The sequence below is a fragment of the Rhea pennata genome, unplaced genomic scaffold (assembly GCF_028389875.1).
Source record: "Rhea pennata isolate bPtePen1 unplaced genomic scaffold, bPtePen1.pri scaffold_76, whole genome shotgun sequence".
Lineage (NCBI taxonomy): Eukaryota > Metazoa > Chordata > Aves > Rheiformes > Rheidae > Rhea > Rhea pennata.
The window spans coordinates 408,846-429,119 of NW_026907702.1; the positions used below are offsets into that span (position 1 = coordinate 408,846).

The 20,274-nt window shown below is 53.8% G+C and overlaps 1 protein-coding gene across 1 annotated transcript; it reads right to left on the reverse strand.

Annotated features, from left to right (window-relative positions):
• Positions 1-3,016: 3,016 nt before the first annotated feature.
• Positions 3,017-19,695, reverse strand: LOC134154914 (ubiquitin carboxyl-terminal hydrolase 42-like). Its single transcript, XM_062601541.1, has 13 exons — positions 19,414-19,695; positions 9,946-10,036; positions 9,397-9,597; positions 8,550-8,660; positions 8,272-8,374; positions 8,032-8,099; positions 7,776-7,846; positions 7,145-7,227; positions 5,875-5,986; positions 5,334-5,474; positions 5,015-5,115; positions 4,427-4,575; positions 3,017-3,381 (listed from the first exon to the last, which is right to left on the reverse strand). Exons 1-13 carry the CDS (start codon positions 19,693-19,695, stop codon positions 3,017-3,019), a joined length of 1,878 nt encoding a protein of 625 aa, XP_062457525.1.
• Positions 19,696-20,274: the final 579 nt, after the last annotated feature.

Consider the following 20,274-nt stretch of genomic DNA (forward strand, 5'->3'; position numbering starts at 1 on the left):
CACTGCTCTCCCCTCCTCTACCCAGCCAGTCATTCCATCATAGAGGGCTGTCAGATTGGTTAAGCAGGAGTTCCCCTTGGTGAATCCATGCTGACTACTCCTCATCACCTTCTTTTCCTCCATATGCCTGGAGATGACATCCAGATGACATCCAGGGCCCCGGCACGGCTGCCTGCTCCAGGGCCGCACACGGTGCCGCCCGGCTCCACTGCCCAGTGCCGGCCCTGGCGCGGCCTGCCTGCCGCCGCACCCCTGCGCCAGGCCGTGGCACGGCCCCTGTGGCCCCGCTGCGCCCTGCTTGGCTGCAGCCCTTCCCCACGTTGCTGGCGCTGGCACCTCTGCCTTGGCTGCTGTATCCCTACTACATGATCCTTGGTGGGAACTGTCCGTGTTGTAACTTTTGTATCTGTACTACCTGATACTTGGTGAGAATGTTCCTGTTGTAACTTTTGGGTGTCTACAACAGTACTGTTGTGTTAAGCGGAATACAAATAACTAACAAGGTCTTGGAAATCTGTGAGAAAGAACAGCAGTTGGTTACATATAAGTTCTGTGGCTTCCAGCCACAAAATAACCATGAGAAGCAGTCAACCTGAAGGTCAGAAGTTGAAGAGTAATGAAATAGCGACCCCCAGAGTCAATGTGGCCCCCGGAATAAGTCTGCACACCTGCGCAGTATCATAGCCCGGTTATGCAACCGGGCCGGAGTTGGGCTAGGCTCCCTGCACTTGTTGGCCCCAGGTGCCGGGACTCCCACCTACCGCGAATCATCAGAAATACCGGAATTTTTCCAAAGGAGAGGGAGGCTGCTACACAACAGAGGACCACGTTGCCTCCTCGGGGACGCCCAAAAAGATTGTGCCTGACGACTCTCTCTCTCACCATGCAGACGATCGGGACAAGCATGGGAGTGGTCCTTCTCGAGATTACCATCAGGTCGGTCTGTTTGTAAGTATTTACTAATAAACTGCTTGCTGCTGAAGAGTGTTTGGGGGTGTGTGTGTGTGTGTATGTGTGTGTGTGTGTGTGTGTGTGTGTGTTTGTGCTGGCTTGCCACACTAGACGTTTGGCCCCTGGGAATCTAACTGGAACAGCTGCAATGGACGCACATGGCTGTCTTGTCAGGACCAGCCGCGTGTGTGTGGCCGTGCACCCCAAAACACCCCCTCATTCTCCACAGGGGCCTCCTGGGATTTCCCTTTACCTTACACAGTTGCCAGGCATCATCAGTTCCCCTTAGCCTCGCTTCCACACACCCACCCAGTCCCAGGCAAGCACTAGCAGCTGCTCATCAGCTCTGCTGACGCTCCACCTGCCCGACCAGCACAGCCCCTTGCTTCCTGCACTCCCGCTGGGCGCTCCCGCTGCACCCCATTCGGACCTTGGCTACTGCCAGGCACTGTGCGCCAGCGGAATCTCCACCACCCGTCGGCATTACTGGCACCTGCTATAAAAGGACGCCTACGGGAAAAGAACTGTGAAAAAAAAGCCTTCTTCTCTTGCTGCAATTCCATACAGAAGGCTGAAGCACCACCAAGCACTGGGTTTGGTTTTGACAGTACTTTTATTGTTCTAGTGTTTGAACAATTTTCAAGCTTGGATTGGTTAGCGTTGTTTGGAGAATGGCTACCTGTTGGGGCTGATGGTAAGCTGTGCCCTTGATGGTAAGCTTAGTCAGAGTCTTCAAGGCTGCTGGCCGCAAGCTCTGCATCTGAACGACAAAAGGAAGCGGGCTCACTCCCTGGCATGACATTCAGCACAAACCCATCTGCTCAGCGGTTTGCTTTCTAGAGAGCAAAGACCTGAGCCTGCCCACAGCTTGACGTGCACTGGGACTCCGGGCCTGAACCCACCTTGAGGGGGAGGCTTCCAAAAGCCTTCCTGGCAAAGCCACTGTATTTCAGTTGCCTGCTAAGACGCGGGTACTGTGCAGAAAGCAGGACGTGGCTACCTGCTTTCCTGGCACATCGTAGACCTTAGGGACGTGACATTTGGTGGTGCTTTTGCCTTCTGTCCTAGTAGCCACTCAAAACTGGAAACAAACAAGCATAGCAGCTAACCTTGCATCTTTCTTTTAATTAAGGCAGAGTATTTGGAAGCCAGGGCATACCGCACAGCCTTCCTCACGCAAGCATTTAGAAAGCATTTAAAAGAATATGCTCTGCTCAAATGAAAAGGAATCCCGCACACTTCCTCTGGCCCCTTACCTTGCAGCTCCCCGCGGGATGCGATGGAGCTCTATTTCTGGCTGCCAGCTGCACGGGAAGGCTGCCCGTCCCCGTGGAGCTCTTCACTGCCACTGTTCCTCTACTGCTCCCATAGAGAGCCGCCTGCAGGATGGGCTTCTTCCTTCTCCTCCCACGGGCACTTCTGCAAATGAGGATCTGAGCATTCCAAGCAGCTTTTCAGCTTCTTCATGGGTCTCCTCTTTTTCTTCTTCTCCTTATGCTTGCCGCTGTCAACATGGAGCACAGAGAAATCCAGATCATACTGTCGGAAGGAAAGAGGCAAGGACAGACAACAGAGAGGTGCTGCTTGATGCCTCTAAGGGACTGCATTTTAGCAGGTCTGCTGCAGGCGGTGATTTGCAGCTGCTCTGTGGTCATTTCTGAACGTCTGCCTTCCTAAGACACGGACACCCTCAGAGGTCGAGTGGACATTAGGTCTTGGCTGGCACACAAACCAGTAAGCAAGGCTAGTTCTTGCCTTGTTCTATGCCTCATATGAAACCTCTGGGGTTCGGCATTTTATGCCTTTTAGTTTTCTACACCACTCTTTGTAAAAGCTCCGGGTGTCTAGTTATCCTCTGTGCATATGACAAATCTATGATTCTGCAGTCATAGATTTCATGCATGAGAACAAGCATTCTTGTAGCCTTATCAAGAACCGTGTGCAGACATGATTCTAAGGTCTAACACAGCTCCCCTAGCTTCACTTGATCAACCTACCTACATGATCTCCAGAGAGACTCTGCACTACTCAGAGTTCTTCAAAGCCAACTGGGAGCACCAGAGGATCAGCCAGAGAAGAACGAGGAGCGCACTGCTGAAATCTCTTTTCTCCACCCTTCGCCGTTTCCCTTCCGTTTTGATGTCGCTCCCTTCTGCACGCGGATGGCCTCTTTTTCTGCTTCCTGGCTTTCCAGTCTTCCAGGTAGGGCCCTCAAAACCCACAGGAACTGACACAGCTGGAGGTGCTCGTCTTTGATGAGAACATTTTCCAGGCTGCTGCTCCTGCACTGGACAGCGGTGCCAGTCTGCTCGGTGCCTGCTGAAGCGATGCCCATCCTGCCCTCTGGAGAGTGACGACTCGGGGAGCCTCTTGCTTTTGCAAGAATGCTCCTGTGACCTGTCTGGCTCTGTTTGTCCTCTGCTTTGGGGTCTGTAACGAGGACATTGGGTGGAGCTTCTGCCCTTGCCCCAGCAGCTCCTCTCACGACGGGAAGCTGTGCGCCAACTGCCGTTGCGATACTGCTGCTGGTGGCAGTTTTGCCTGTTTTGGTGCAGCCTCTGAGAGCACCTCCTCTTGAGAGAATGACTGACCGTTTCTGGGACACCAGCGCTATCTGCATCCTCTTTCAGGGCTCGCTTTCTCTCTAAATGACCTGAGCTCTGTATTGCAACAGAGGAGACTGTAAGATGGCCATATGCAAACACACAGCTTTGCAAAGCCCCAAACACAATCCCCTCCTACTGCCCCAGTAGTCCTACAGGTTGCCTCAGGAGCCTTACACACAAAAAACACTCTGCTTTAACTCTACGTGCAAGGCCGGCAAGTATTTCTCATCCCTACTTTTGGTTTTTGGATATCGGAAGTAAAACAGCATCATTTTTGGAAGCCCTTCCAGACAGCTGAACACGGATCAAAGCTCTTCCCAAATGTCTCTCTGTCTCTCTCTCTCTCTCCCTTTACATATATGTGCGTATGTTTGTGCCTCCATTCCCCCACCTCACACCCCTCACACTTTCCCTGAAAACCCTAGCATAATTGTGCCAGCACTCTGGAAGAAGCCATTCTGGTTTTGCTGGCTCAGCTGAAGTGACAGCACTACAAATAAACCAAGCAATCTTCCCTTTTTTTTCATGATTTGCACAGGCCTGGGCTCTACTTGCAATGTCTCGCAGTGCTTCAGGAAGCGGAGCTGCAAGAAAACAAGCAGCGGGGCTGACACACGATTTAGCATTAGGCACTGTTTGAGTGATTCTGGCTGCAGCAGGAGAGCTGTGAAGAAAGCTGCAGTGTGGGAGGGAAAATACAATGCAGACGTGACCACCACCCACCCCCCTAAAAAAAATAAGGAGAAAAGAAGGAAGGGAGGATGGGAATGAAGAAGGGAGGAAGGGAGGAAGGGAGGGAGGGAGGGAGGATGGAAGAGAGAGAATAATCCCACTATCAATTTGATGCCTTTCTCCTTCTCTCTCTTCACCCACATTTACCTTCATCATATGAGGAGGATGCTGTGGTCCCAGAAATCCGGCCTGCTTATTATTAGCCTCCTGCTGACCAAGGAACGAAGGGGCAGGGGATGGCACAGGTGCGTAAGAAGTGCCTTCTCCAAGTGTCTCCTCACAGCACCTTGGGAAACAACAGAGATCGCAGCTGAGACGTGGTCTGTCAGCCTCCTCTTGGGCTGAATCGCATCCTATCACTTTCCTGCAGCAGCTGATCCGTCCTACTGAAAACGTAACCAAGACTACAAGCTGAACATTAGATGCTGGTCTTGCTACCACAGCTGTCCCTTGCAGGGGACTCATCCTTACACCACCTCCGGCCTCAATTTCTCCTTGCTGGCGTTCGACAGCTCCCGAGAGCACCTACGTAACAAGTTACGCAAGTGCAGCAGGTGAAGGCCAAGCAATGAAGGACAACACACGGCACGGGGAATAGCACGCTGGACAGAACTGATTTCTACCAACAGTCCTTTCCTCCCAGGACAGAAAGAAAAACACGTCAGAGGACAAGAAGTTTCAGTAGCGCAAAATTACCCTGAACCCCTTTGAATACTTGCTCTTACCTGATATAAAAAAGTAAATACGCCTGCTGACTGAGAACGGTGTTGATGTCGCAAAGGACTACCGAGGCATCATTCATCTCATACCATAGTCCATTACTGGCCTGCAAACAAAGGCACCGATGCCTTTACAGCAACTGCGTGCTTTCTGCAGGAAATCCCAGACAGCACACTCCCGGACAAAGGATACACCAAGACTCGTCAAAGCAGACATGCGGCGAGCCCTTTCCCCTTAACAACAGTGGTTGCCAGCAACATGCTGCGGCAAGTTTCTCTTCACCAGCACAGATTTTACCCCGCAAGAAATGAAGTTGATGCTTACCTTGACGAAGCAGAAATAGTGCCCTGCACGACCGCTGGCACCTCTGTGCACCAGCACGGCGTACAAGGCGTAGCAGACTGGCTCTCCAGCTGACTCAGACATGTACGCTCGAAGGTCCAAATACTCTGGATAGTTCACGTCCTGAAGACAGAGCAAGGGCATTCTAAACTCATCTGGGAACACTTGACGGAAGAGCCGGAGAAAAGCACCTCTAAGAACATGGGCTGCGAGTTTAGACAGACGTTGTTGGGTTCCTCAGAAATCGGTCTTCCCTGGCACAACATTCGGTCCTTTCAGTTGCAGAGAACTAGCTGCTCAGGGCAAAACCAGCTCTTCAAGAGCAGGGCAAACGCTCATCGTCACATGGGAACTTTGCTGCTGCCGGAAGGAGAAAGAGGAAGACCTGCTTCTTGGGCTGATTTTTCCTCAACATCTTCCGTCGCTACAGTTACAGTCGGCAGACATTAACCACCTTTAAAGCAGTGTTCTGCCTTGGGAAATCGCCCTTCCCAAGAAAACATTATTACAGCTGCACAGATACCTTGCTAATCTTCCCACCAGTGAAATCGGCAAATCTTTTCAGGGCTATGGTGAGAACGTTGGAAGAGCGATGAACTGTAAACCTCTTGGACGCAGCAACCGTCTTCTCACACCTTCAAAGAAAGCACAGGCAATTGTTTCAAGGCATCTTCACACCTTCCCCCTCACGCCAAAGCTCAAACAGCTTTCCACGCTCATCCGAGCAGAATGACGTTTCCTTGTCTAAGGTGGTGCTTCTTCTCTTCAAGACACACACTGCATTTCAGCCGTGCTCGTGCAGCAAACCTACTAGGATGGACGAGGGCAGCTCGATACACATTGGGAACGTTGTCTTCTGGTAGCCAAACAAATGCCTGAGCACCTATCTTTGCTGTGCCCAAAAGTAAGCCTCGCCAGCAACTCAAAAGGCAGCAGGAGCGTAACTCTCTCGCCAGAGCGCAGTTCCCGAAGGCAACGCAAGGCTGCTGTTGCCTGGTAGGCAGAAGTGGCTGTTTCCAACTCGGGGCCTGGCTCCCCTCTTTCTGCTGGAATGCCAACAGTGAAAGAGAGCTGGAGAAAGGGAGCCTCAGTCCTCCGGACCAGGAACGGCAAAGCGCTTCCCAGTCGGATCAGTTCTCAGCATCACAAATACAAGATGCCAACAGTCACCTGAAAAGAGACTGAGCCGTCTGAAATCCTTGGAAACCAACCGCTAAATTTGCTCCGTGGCTCGCTCAAAGGCAGGACATACACGGTAATGCTCTCTGACATAGCCTCCTTCCCAATTCTGAGGTCAAAATACAAGGCAGAGAGTTCCAAACCCATCCACAGAATGCCTGGCTGCAGTTTTTGCCATTCAACAACTGCGCAAGCTGTCCTGCTAGCGAGCCAGCAGAGCTTGCTCACGTTCATTATCAGGCAGCCAGCTGAGAGTCACCTAGGCCCCCAGCTGCCTTCCACAGGGAACACCAGGGCCTTCTGGAAGCTGTTGTCGCCTCCCACCCCAAATCCCTCTGCGCAGCTCCTTCCTGCTTGAGCTCACTGCTACACAGAGGACACGGCTTTTAACTCCTGGCCGTCGGGATAGGTCCGTGCGCAGCTTCACAGTTAGAAAGGCTGACCACCGCCAGGGAAAACAACACTGAAAGCTACAAAAAACATGAAAAAGCTAAAGCTGCCTCTCGTGCTCTCCTTTGTCTTTCTCAATTAAGTCCAAGGACAGCTTCTGCTCTGAGACGGACAGCACGTTCAGCCAGTAGCTCCCACTCCAATGGCGGGAGGAGGAACCTTACTTGCTGCATTTGTAGCAATTCTCACCATCCAGCAGTTCAGGTCTCACAAATTCTTCCAGCGCTCCAGAGACCGAGGAGGCTGCCTGGATGAGGAAGAAAGTAGGACACCTCAGCTCCCGCACACTCAAATCCAAACCTGCGACTACGCTTTGGCCGGAGGGCCTCCCTCCTTCACACGTGGCACACCTACTGCGAAGCAGCAAACACTCTGAAAGCAGGAGGCAGGAGCAGAGCGTGCTGAACACCGACCTTGTTTGAAAATGATTGTACTTTGACACAAAGAGCGACCTGCCTGTGGCAGCACACAGCTACGTAACCTGTGGTTTGCCTTTGCACAAACAACAAAAGCAAAACAAATGCCAATCACAAGTGTAGGAGAGATGCTCATTGCTCTCTCTCCAGCTTAAACCCCACACCCCACACGTACACGGAGACCATTCACGGGGCTTCCAGAGCAGGACCGAGTCCAAGCCGCTTCCCAGCCACCACCACCACCAAGCCCTTTTGCCGTGAACAGCGGGCATTCCTAAGGGAACTCCGTGGAGCTTAGAAAGCCACAGAAAGCAAGAACAAACCCCAAAAGCTCGGCGCCTTCCACCGCCCCTTCTGCCACACTTCTAAAACCTCTCACCGTTATCTCCAAAGGGATATCAAGGAACGCCTCATAGGAGTCCGAAACTGCTTGGCAGCTCAAGCACGTCACTGCAATTCAAACAGAAGCACCTCACCAACTGCCAAGGAGACTCACTTTGCTCGTTTACATTGCTGGGACCCGCTACTTCAGTCACACTGCAAGCTCTTTGTGACAAACGGGCACAAAGGCACAGGCCAGTTCTAAGGACAGTATCAGTTTCAAAACGTACGACAGTATCAGTTTCAAAACGTACCTCTGGATCGTAGAAACCCTCCAAATATTTGGTGAATGACCGTGGTGGCTTGCGACGAGCTGTCCAAGCTGGAAACAAATGAGCAGCAGCACTCAGAAGAGCTGAGGCAGAGACTCAGCTCTTTGTTTAAAGAGCTCGTCTCTTCTACAAAAACCCCGGACAAAGGTTTTCATGTAGGGTAGGAAACAAAGGTGCCAGCAGCGCTAGAGAACACTTAAAGGTTAACCGGGTTCTGCTTACTCGGTGCTTCCGCTCAAACAAGCTGTCTGCATAGCAGCCACGGTGTAACGTAAGAATTCATGAGCATCTTCCTGTCTGCCAAAACAGAAGTGCTCCCCTATCCCTAAGAAATACAAAGAGTACAATGCTTATCTCAGAAGAAGGGACAGGACAGAAACGCTGCTTTTCTCAAAGCACTCTTCCTGAAAACATTCCACTCGCCAAACCCTTGGCACCCGTGACATAACCCGCTGGAAATTCACACCTTGCTACAAAGAATGCCGTCTGAAATGACTTACGTCTAAGGTCACTGAAGACAGCCGTAGGCTCGATGGCACTGGCAGAGCAGAACAGGACCTGGTTAACGTGCGTCTCCATTGTGCACAGCATGCAGAAGCCTTGCGCACGACCTGTCCAGAGACAAGGAAGAAAGCACCTCAGTCGAGGGAAAGGTACCGACGTACCTGTGGAAAACCTTGAGCAACAACAACCCCAAAGTTCTAAGTGCGGTCTCTGCTCTCCATTCCACGCTCTCGTCTCCAAAGGCGCCAACAGCCCAGCCTGTGGGCATAAGCATTAACCAGCAAGTCTGTACTAGCACCCATTTCCTGAGCAAACCCCGGAACGACCACTGCCAGGCCCTCTTTTGCAGGCAGCTGCACAGGAAGAGCCAGACTAGCTCATACGGCTTTCACGGTGCTCTTTGGGAGTCTTACTCTTCTCACGGTTCAACAGCGACTCTGTCAGTTCTCACAGTGCTAGTGCAGGACGGAAAGCCGGCTGTGAAGGAACACTGAACACGTGGGATGCCCTCCTCCAAAATGTTGTCATCTTCCTACCAGCCAGAAAGCCAGAGGCCAACGATTCATCAAGTGCCTTACTTCCCAATGCCCTCGATCATTCGTTCACCTCAGGGACCAAAGAACCACCACCCCCCTGCACGACGTGTGACCACAGGCCATTAACTGAACACAAGCACTCCATCAGCTGTCCTGACTGGGATAGCTCAGGATATCCTGCGCTAGTAAAAGCCAGCGCCTACAGGGAAAACAGGACAGCTCAGAGTTTGCTTCACATAGTCATTCTTCTTCTTTCACCTGCAGAGCTGTCCAGAGGGTCACAAGGAACATGTTCACAAGTACTCACACGACTGGCTGTGTTCCCCGGAAAGCATGTAATTGGCCAGAGGGGGAGTGTAGGTCAAACACTGCAGAACAGAGCTGAGGAAACACATGTTGCCCAGGTTGTGGAGTCCAGCTCCAACACTTTGCCTTTGCCGCCAAGCCACAGAAATCTTCTCGGGTGGGAAAAGCATCCTTTGTGGCGGAGCGATTCCATCCGTAATGACTGCAAGGAAACGAGATTGCAAAAGAGACTGCCGGCCTTCGTTCCTTTTCCTATTCTGTTCCTTTTCCTCATCCTAACCTTAACCCTTCACCTCAGGCCTCCAATTACACACTAACAAAGGGAACAGCCAAGACCCCCAGATAAGCCAGCAACCCTCTGAGCAGCAGGTCTTTTGCTAGGCAATGCTGTCGTCAACTGTCGCGCACAGCGGAGGGAGTCGATGGATTCTCAGAAAACTCTCCAGCATCCCCCGCAGCTTGTCAACCCGTAAAGCCTTGCAACACTAGCCACTTGCGGTGCCTTTGGCCAGGCACAAAATTAACCTTTACTCTTGAGGTCTTTACTCACAGCAGTAGCTGCTTTCTAGGCCAGATCCTGCAGGTGGTACCGGACCCCAGCTTGCAGAGTGGGACTCCATTTTCACCACACGCAGCTCCAGCTGGAAGAGGAATGAATCCAGCAATCCAGCAGGCTCGCTCAGCCCGCCTTCGCTTGGGCCAGCGCGACTGCAAGCGCCGGGGCAGAGAGCGCGCGAGGAGCTGCTGCGCTGCCGCCCTCTCTGCTGCAGAGCGACCCCAGCCCTGCGGGCCATTGTGACGGGGGCACCTCAGCCAATGAGCAGGCGCCCGCCAGCCCAGTGGGACGGCCCTGCTGTGGTGCAACCAATCGGACCGCAGTGTGTCTGTGACGGGCGTGTGTCGGGGCAGCATGGCCCTGCCCCCTTTCGGCCCCGCGGCCCCGGCAGAGACGCGCTCAGCCGGCGCCCGGGGCCACCGGGCACCGTCCGCAGCCGGCGGCCGCTGCGCTGACCCCCGCTCGTGGCGGGGGTGGGGACCGTGCTCCCTCCCCGGGCAGAATAAGCCTGCTAAGAAAAAAAGGCACGCTGCTGTCACCGCAGCTGTGGGGCAGTTTGGGCCGCCAGGCCCATGTTGCTGCAAATGGTCTTTCCCCCTCTTCGGCCGTCCGTCACGCTGTCCCAAAGGCTTCTAGAGCACAACGGGGTCCTTTTCAAGGAATTCTCTCCAGGTCCGGAGGGAAAGCAATCGGTGGATTTTGCACTACTGCTACCAGAGAAACACAGCCCTTCAGTGGCCCTTACGAGCAAGCCTCTGTGAAGAAAGACACCGGCACTCCAGAAAGCTTCTAAGTCGTTCTGGGAGCCTCTGCACAAGCTCACCTGTCTCCAGGAATTAGCAGAGAAACCTGACACTCCTACGCATTCGTCATAGAGTGTGTCCTCATCGTTGCGAGCATGCTTTGACCTGCTCTCTCCAGAAGGCTTCCCAGCAACAGGGCTGCTCTCTCCCTTTGCGCGCCGTGAGCAAACTTAGTGCTGCAGGATTAAAGCATAAGAGAGTCTTCACTGAACTAGTGAAAGCAGCTGATTGACAAGTGCCTAGTGGGGGATGCTTTGCTCAATTTCTTTGGCAACCTCTGGGCTATGTGCACAGGCGTGTGGCCAAAGCGGCTTGCTTGGGACGGTCTTTTCAGACGGCATTGGGTGGTTCCTCCGTTTCCTTCCGCAAACGGTACTCCAGCTCAACCTTGTCTCTCTGAGCTGCTCTGAGGGAAGGGTCTGCACCTGGAAGGGCAAAGCAATGCTTCCGGAGCCAGCCAGCATTTCCTTCCTAACAGAAGACGAGGAAGAGGAAGAGGAAGAAAAGAGGAAGGAGGCTGTTTAAAGGCGCAAAGGCGCATTGTGTGAAGTCTTACTACGAGCTTCGGAGACTATGGACAAATGCCTGCTTCTAAGCGTGCCAGCTGAACCTGTTAGCCCCCTCGTATTTGTGGCAGTGGGGAGCATAATCTGCCATCTCTCCAGAAGAGAGATGTTAACAGATTACTGGTGGGAAGGCTCTGCTTTAATTGGATGGAGCTCTGAGGAGAGCGAACGGCCCTCAGAGACACACAGCCCTTCTTCTTCTAAGCACGTGGTGCTAGCTTCGGCTTGCACAAAGCTGGTCGTGCTAACGCTCACAGTTCTGGCATGGTCGAGCTGTTACTGCGTGGGGCACGCTGTGAGGGTAGACCAGGTGTTTCCTGGGAGCTCGATAATGGAGACCGTCACTCGGCTGGGGATGTAGTCCAAGTGCTTAGGAGGCAGGAAAGGCAACTCCCTCCCTCAAGCTGGGGGCTGACCTACTGGAAAGCAGCTCTGCAGGGAGCCTCCTCCTGCCTCCACGTGCCTCCCTGCTCAGACGTGAAGACTGCATTTCACAGCTGGACTGTGAAACGGAGCAAAAAAGTCACCATGTCTGTGAACTCTGTCAGTAGGATGTGGGCAAAAGGCCTTCTGGAGCACGAACCTCGTGCCTAATGTGACCGTACAGGAAAGCATGCTTTATCAGGCATAACCTGGAAGAAATTGCCTTCCCTTGAACACTGCCATTAACTCAGAACACGGAGTGCTACAGCGCGCGTGCTTTACTCGGTCCAGAGGAAACCGGGAGAGGGTTAGTGTTTCAGGTTGGACTTTGGGGTTCTGGTTAGGGCCTAGTGTTTTGGCCATGGCCTGTGGGTTGCTGCTTGCCTTTTCGGGGTTTGGGATCGGGGGAGGCTTGAGGGAGGGGTCAGAGCTCTGCTCAGCGTTGCGGGCAAGCGGCTGGGCATGGGCTGCCTTCTTGGGTCCAGGCGAGGGCTCCGGGCAAGCACCACACGGCTGGGAACTGGGCTGAGGGCTCAGGTGAGGGCTGGGGTGAGAGGCAGGCTAAGGGGCGCTCGACTTGGGCTCTGGCTGGGCGGTGAGGGTGTGGGGCTGGGTGTTAGGGCAGGGGCTTGGGTTGCGAACGAGCAGCAGCGTTGGGGTCGGGGCAGGGCTTCAGGGCAGTGGTGGGAGTTAGAGCAGGGGCCAAACCCAAGGGCTCTCACCGGCCCCATGCCAGCCGCAAGGCCCTCGCCTGAGGGCCTCTCTCGGCCCCCAGCTTGGTCGACTCCGCGGGCGCAGCTCGCCGGAGGGCAGGATGCCCGCTGTGTCCTGGCGCGCCTGCCTCCAGCGCCGGCGGGCAGCGCGGGCAGCTGGTGCGTGGAGCCCGGGGCCGGCGCCAGGCTGTGGGCTGGCGGCTGCCGCTGAGAGGGCGGCGGCGAGCAAGTGCCGTGCCGCCCCGCCAGGCTGCCAAGCCCACGGGCTGCTGCCGGGCCCCGCCCACCTCCGCGCTGGCTGGCTGAGCGGCAGGCCAGGTGGGGGCAGAGAGCCAATCGGGGCGCGGGAGGGGCGGGGAGCGCCGTGAGCGACGCGCGGCATGCCCAGTGACCTTCGCTGGCGCTGCTGCCCCGCCCCGCCGCAGCCTCCGGGGCCTCGGGCGGGCCCGGCTAGGCCCGCGCCCGGGCCGAGCGGTCGCAGAACTGCGGAATCGGTGGGGTGGGAAGGGACCTCTGGAGATCATTGAGACCAACGCCCCTGCTCAAGCCGCGTCCCCTGGAGCATGTTAGACAGGGCTGCATCCAGGCAGGCTTTGAATGGCTCCAGAGAAGGAGACTCCACAACTTCTCTGGGCAACCTGTTGCAGCGCTCTGTCACTCTCACGGGGAAGAAATTCCTCCTCACGTTCAGGCGGACCTTCCGGTGCTTCGGTTTGTGCCCATTGCGTCTTGTCCTGTCACCTGGCACAACTGAAAAGAGTTTGTCCCCGTCCCCTTGACACCCTCCCTTCAGGTACTTAGAGACGTTGGTAAGATCTCCTCTCAGTCGTCTCTTCTCCAGGCTCAACAGGGGCAGCTCTCGCAGCCGTTCCTCAGGGGGCAGATGCTCCAGCCCCCGACCATCCTCATAGCCCTATGCTGGATGCTCTCTGCAGTAGCTCCACGTCTCTGTTGTACTGGGGAGCCCAGACCTGGACGCAGTAGTCGAGATGAGGCCTCAGCAGGGCTGAGCAGAGGGGCACGATCACCTCCCTCGACGTGCTGGCAACACTCTTCCTAAGGCACCCCAGGATACCATTGGCCTTCCTGGCCACAAGGGCACGTTGCTACCTCGTGGTCAGCTTGTCGTCCACCAGCATTCGCAGGTCCTTCCCTGCAGAGCTGCTTTCGAGCAGGTCAGCCCCCAGCCTGTGCTGGTGCCTGGGGTTATTTCTCCCTAGGTGCAGGACCGTGCACATGCCTTTGTTGAACCTCCTGAGGTTCCTCTCCGCCCAGCTCTGCGGCCTCTCCAGGTCTCTCTGAACGGCAGCACAGCCCTCAGGTGTATCAGCCACTGCTCCCAGCTTGGTGTCATCGGCAAACTTGCAGAGCAGGCACTCTGTCCCTTCATCCAGGTCTTGGATGAAGAAGCTGACCAGCACAGGACCCAGTCCTGAGCCCTGGGGGACTCCACTAGCCACAGGCCTCCAGCTAGACTCCGCACCACTGATGACGACCCTCTGAGCTCTGCCATTCAGCCAGCTCTCAATCCACCTCACTGTCCACTCGTCTAACCCACACATCCTGCGGGCTTACCCAGGAGGATGTTATGGGAGACAGTGTCAAAAGCCTGGCTGAAGTCAAGGTACGTACTGTCCACTGCTCTCCCCTCCTCTACCCAGCCAGTCATTCCATCATAGAGGGCTGTCAGATTGGTTAAGCAGGAGTTCCCCTTGGTGAATCCATGCTGACTACTCCTCATCACCTTCTTTTCCTCCATATGCCTGGAGATGACATCCAGATGACATCCAGGGCCCCGGCACGGCTGCCTGCTCCAGGGCCGCACACGGTGCCGCCCGGCTCCACTGCCCAGTGCCGGCCCTGGCGCGGCCTGCCTGCCGCCGCACCCCTGCGCCAGGCCGTGGCACGGCCCCTGTGGCCCCGCTGCGCCCTGCTTGGCTGCAGCCCTTCCCCACGTTGCTGGCGCTGGCACCTCTGCCTTGGCTGCTGTATCCCTACTACATGATCCTTGGTGGGAACTGTCCGTGTTGTAACTTTTGTATCTGTACTACCTGATACTTGGTGAGAATGTTCCTGTTGTAACTTTTGGGTGTCTACAACAGTACTGTTGTGTTAAGCGGAATACAAATAACTAACAAGGTCTTGGAAATCTGTGAGAAAGAACAGCAGTTGGTTACATATAAGTTCTGTGGCTTCCAGCCACAAAATAACCATGAGAAGCAGTCAACCTGAAGGTCAGAAGTTGAAGAGTAATGAAATAGCGACCCCCAGAGTCAATGTGGCCCCCGGAATAAGTCTGCACACCTGCGCAGTATCATAGCCCGGTTATGCAACCGGGCCGGAGTTGGGCTAGGCTCCCTGCACTTGTTGGCCCCAGGTGCCGGGACTCCCACCTACCGCGAATCATCAGAAATACCGGAATTTTTCCAAAGGAGAGGGAGGCTGCTACACAACAGAGGACCACGTTGCCTCCTCGGGGACGCCCAAAAAGATTGTGCCTGACGACTCTCTCTCTCACCATGCAGACGATCGGGACAAGCATGGGAGTGGTCCTTCTCGAGATTACCATCAGGTCGGTCTGTTTGTAAGTATTTACTAATAAACTGCTTGCTGCTGAAGAGTGTTTGGGGGTGTGTGTGTGTGTGTATGTGTGTGTGTGTGTGTGTGTGTGTTTGTGCTGGCTTGCCACACTAGACGTTTGGCCCCTGGGAATCTAACTGGAACAGCTGCAATGGACGCACATGGCTGTCTTGTCAGGACCAGCCGCGTGTGTGTGGCCGTGCACCCCAAAACACCCCCTCATTCTCCACAGGGGCCTCCTGGGATTTCCCTTTACCTTACACAGTTGCCAGGCATCATCAGTTCCCCTTAGCCTCGCTTCCACACACCCACCCAGTCCCAGGCAAGCACTAGCAGCTGCTCATCAGCTCTGCTGACGCTCCACCTGCCCGACCAGCACAGCCCCTTGCTTCCTGCACTCCCGCTGGGCGCTCCCGCTGCACCCCATTCGGACCTTGGCTACTGCCAGGCACTGTGCGCCAGCGGAATCTCCACCACCCGTCGGCATTACTGGCACCTGCTATAAAAGGACGCCTACGGGAAAAGAACTGTGAAAAAAAAGCCTTCTTCTCTTGCTGCAATTCCATACAGAAGGCTGAAGCACCACCAAGCACTGGGTTTGGTTTTGACAGTACTTTTATTGTTCTAGTGTTTGAACAATTTTCAAACTTGGATTGGTTAGCGTTGTTTGGAGAATGGCTACCTGTTGGGGCTGATGGTAAGCTGTGCCCTTGATGGTAAGCTTAGTCAGAGTCTTCAAGGCTGCTGGCCGCAAGCTCTGCATCTGAACGACAAAAGGAAGCGGGCTCACTCCCTGGCATGACATTCAGCACAAACCCATCTGCTCAGCGGTTTGCTTTCTAGAGAGCAAAGACCTGAGCCTGCCCACAGCTTGACGTGCACTGGGACTCCGGGCCTGAACCCACCTTGAGGGGGAGGCTTCCAAAAGCCTTCCTGGCAAAGCCACTGTATTTCAGTTGCCTGCTAAGACGCGGGTACTGTGCAGAAAGCAGGACGTGGCTACCTGCTTTCCTGGCACATCGTAGACCTTAGGGACGTGACATTTGGTGGTGCTTTTGCCTTCTGTCCTAGTAGCCACTCAAAACTGGAAACAAACAAGCATAGCAGCTAACCTTGCGTCTTTCTTTTAATTAAGGCAGAGTATTTGGAAGCCAGGGCATACCGCACAGCCTTCCTCACGCAAGCATTTAGAAAGCATTTAAAAGAATATGCTCTGCTCAAATGAAAAGGAATCCCGCACACTTCCTCTGGCCCCTTACCTTGCAGCTCCCCGCGGGATGCGATGGAGCTCTATTTCTGGCTGCCAGCTGCACGGGAAGGCTGCCCGTCCCCGTGGAGCTCTTCACTGCCACTGTTCCTCTACTGCTCCCATAGAGAGCCGCCTGCAGGATGGGCTTCTTCCTTCTCCTCCCACGGGCACTTCTGCAAATGAGGATCTGAGCATTCCAAGCAGCTTTTCAGCTTCTTCATGGGTCTCCTCTTTTTCTTCTTCTCCTTATGCTTGCCGCTGTCAACATGGAGCACAGAGAAATCCAGATCATACTGTCGGAAGGAAAGAGGCAAGGACAGACAACAGAGAGGTGCTGCTTGATGCCTCTAAGGGACTGCATTTTAGCAGGTCTGCTGCAGGCGGTGATTTGCAGCTGCTCTGTGGTCATTTCTGAACGTCTGCCTTCCTAAGACACGGACACCCTCAGAGGTCGAGTGGACATTAGGTCCTGGCTGGCACACAAACCAGTAAGCAAGGCTAGTTCTTGCCTTGTTCTATGCCTCATATGAAACCTCTGGGGTTCGGCATTTTATGCCTTTTAGTTTTCTACACCACTCTTTGTAAAAGCTCCGGGTGTCTAGTTATCCTCTGTGCATATGACAAATCTATGATTCTGCAGTCATAGATTTCATGCATGAGAACAAGCATTCTTGTAGCCTTATCAAGAACCGTGTGCAGACGTGATTCTAAGGTCTAACACAGCTCCCCTAGCTTCACTTGATCAACCTACCTACATGATCTCCAGAGAGACTCTGCACTACTCAGAGTTCTTCAAAGCCAACTGGGAGCACCAGAGGATCAGCCAGAGAAGAACGAGGAGCGCACTGCTGAAATCTCTTTTCTCCACCCTTCGCCGTTTCCCTTCCGTTTTGATGTCGCTCCCTTCTGCACGCGGATGGCCTCTTTTTCTGCTTCCTGGCTTTCCAGTCTTCCAGGTAGGGCCCTCAAAACCCACAGGAACTGACACAGCTGGAGGTGCTCGTCTTTGATGAGAACATTTTCCAGGCTGCTGCTCCTGCACTGGACAGCGGTGCCAGTCTGCTCGGTGCCTGCTGAAGCGATGCCCATCCTGCCCTCTGGAGAGTGACGACTCGGGGAGCCTCTTGCTTTTGCAAGAATGCTCCTGTGACCTGTCTGGCTCTGTTTGTCCTCTGCTTTGGGGTCTGTAACGAGGACATTGGGTGGAGCTTCTGCCCTTGCCCCAGCAGCTCCTCTCACGACGGGAAGCTGTGCGCCAACTGCCGTTGCGATACTGCTGCTGGTGGCAGTTTTGCCTGTTTTGGTGCAGCCTCTGAGAGCACCTCCTCTTGAGAGAATGACTGACCGTTTCTGGGACACCAGCGCTATCTTCATCCTCTTTCAGGGCTCGCTTTCTCTCTAAATGACCTGAGCTCTGTATTGCAACAGAGGAGACTGTAAGATGGCCATATGCAAACACACAGCTTTGCAAAGCCCCAAACACAATCCCCTCCTACTCCCCCAGTAGTCCTACAGGTTGCCTCAGGAGCCTTACACACAAAAAACACTCTGCTTTAACTCTACGTGCAAGGCCGGCAAGTATTTCTCATCCCTACTTTTGGTTTTTGGATATCGGAAGTAAAACAGCATCATTTTTGGAAGCCCTTCCAGACAGCTGAACACGGATCAAAGCTCTTCCCAAATGTCTCTCTGTCTCTCTCTCTCTCTCCCTTTACATATATGTGCGTATGTTTGTGCCTCCATTCCCCCACCTCACACCCCTCACACTTTCCCTGAAAACCCTAGCATAATTGTGCCAGCACTCTGGAAGAAGCCATTCTGGTTTTGCTGGCTCAGCTGAAGTGACAGCACTACAAATAAACCAAGCAATCTTCCCTTTTTTTTCATGATTTGCACAGGCCTGGGCTCTACTTGCAATGTCTCGCAGTGCTTCAGGAAGCGGAGCTGCAAGAAAACAAGCAGCGGGTGACACACGATTTAGCATTAGGCACTGTTTGAGTGATTCTGGCTGCAGCAGGAGAGCTGTGAAGAAAGCTGCAGTGTGGGAGGGAAAATACAATGCAGACGTGACCACCACCCACCTCCCTAAAAAAATAAGGAGAAAAGAAGGAAGGGAGGATGGAATGAAGAAGGGAGGAAGGGAGGAAGGGAGGGAGGGAGGGAGGATGGAAGAGAGAGAATAATCCCACTATCAATTGATGCTTTCTCCTTCTCTCTCTTCACCCACATTTACCTTCATCATATGAGGAGGATGCTGTGGTCCCAGAAATCCGGCCTGCTTATTATTAGCCTCCTGCTGACCAAGGAACGAAGGGGCAGGGGATGGCACAGGTGCGTAAGAAGTGCCTTCTCCAAGTGTCTCCTCACAGCACCTTGGGAAACAACAGAGATCGCAGCTGAGACGTGTCTGTCAGCCTCCTCTTGGGCTGAATCGCATCCTATCACTTTCCTGCAGCAGCTGATCCGTCCTACTGAAAACGTAACCAAGACTACAAGCTGAACATTAGATGCTGGTCTTGCTACCACAGCTGTCCCTTGCAGGGGACTCATCCTTACACCACCTCCGGCCTCAATTTCTCCTTGCTGGCGTTCGACAGCTCCCGAGAGCACCTACGTAACAAGTTACGCAAGTGCAGCAGGTGAAGGCCAAGCAATGAAGGACAACACACGGCACGGGGAATAGCACGCTGGACAGAACTGATTTCTACCAACAGTCCTTTCCTCCCAGGACAGAAAGAAAAACACGTCAGAGGACAAGAAGTTTCAGTAGCGCAAAATTACCCTGAACCCCTCTTGAATACTTGCTCTTACCTGATATAAAAAAGTAAATACGCCTGCTGACTGAGAACGGTGTTGATGTCGCAAAGGACTACCGAGGCATCATTCATCTCATACCATAGTCCATTACTGGCCTGCAAACAAAGGCACCGATGCCTTTACAGCAACTGCGTGCTTTCTGCAGAAATCCCAGACAGCACACTCCCGGACAAAGGATACACCAAGACTCGTCAAAGCAGACATGCGGCGAGCCCTTTCCCTTAACAACAGTGGTTGCCAGCAACATGCTGCGGCAAGTTTCTCTTCACCAGCACAGATTTTACCCCGCAAGAAATGAAGTTGATGCTTACCTTGACGAAGCAGAAATAGTGCCCTGCACGACCGCTGGCACCTCTGTGCACCAGCACGGCGTACAAGGCGTAGCGGACTGGCTCTCCAGCTGACTCAGACATGTACGCTCGAAGGTCCAAATACTCTGGATAGTTCACGTCCTGAAGACAGAGCAAGCATTCTAAACTCATCTGGGAACACTTGACGGAAGAGCCGGAGAAAAGCACCTCTAAGAACATGGGCTGCGAGTTTAGACAGACGTTGTTGGGTTCCTCAGAAATCGGTCTTCCCTGGCACAACATTCGGTCCTTTCAGTTGCAGAGAACTAGCTGCTCAGGGCAAAACCAGCTCTTCAAGAGCAGGCAAACGCTCATCGTCACATGGGAACTTGCTGCTGCCGGAAGGAGAAAGAGGAAGACCTGCTTCTTGGGCTGATTTTTCCTCAACATCTTCCGTCGCTACAGTTACAGTCGGCAGACATTAACCACTTTAAAGCAGTGTTCTGCCTTGGGAAATCGCCTTCCCAAGAAAACATTATTACAGCTGCACAGATACCTTGCTAATCTTCCCACCAGTGAAATCGGCAAATCTTTTCAGGGCTTGGTGAGAACGTTGAAAGAGCGATGAACTGTAAACCTCTTGGACGCAGCAACCGTCTTCTCACACCTTCAAGGCAAGCACAGGCAATTGTTTCAAGGCATCTTCACACCTCCCCCCTCACGCCAAAGCTCAAACAGCTTTCCACGCTCATCCGAGCAGAATGACGTTTCCTTGTCTAAGGTGGTGCTTCTTCTCTGCAAGACACACACTGCATTTCAGCCGTGCTCGTGCAGCAAACCTACTAGGATGGACGAGGGCCGCTCGATACACATTGGGAACGT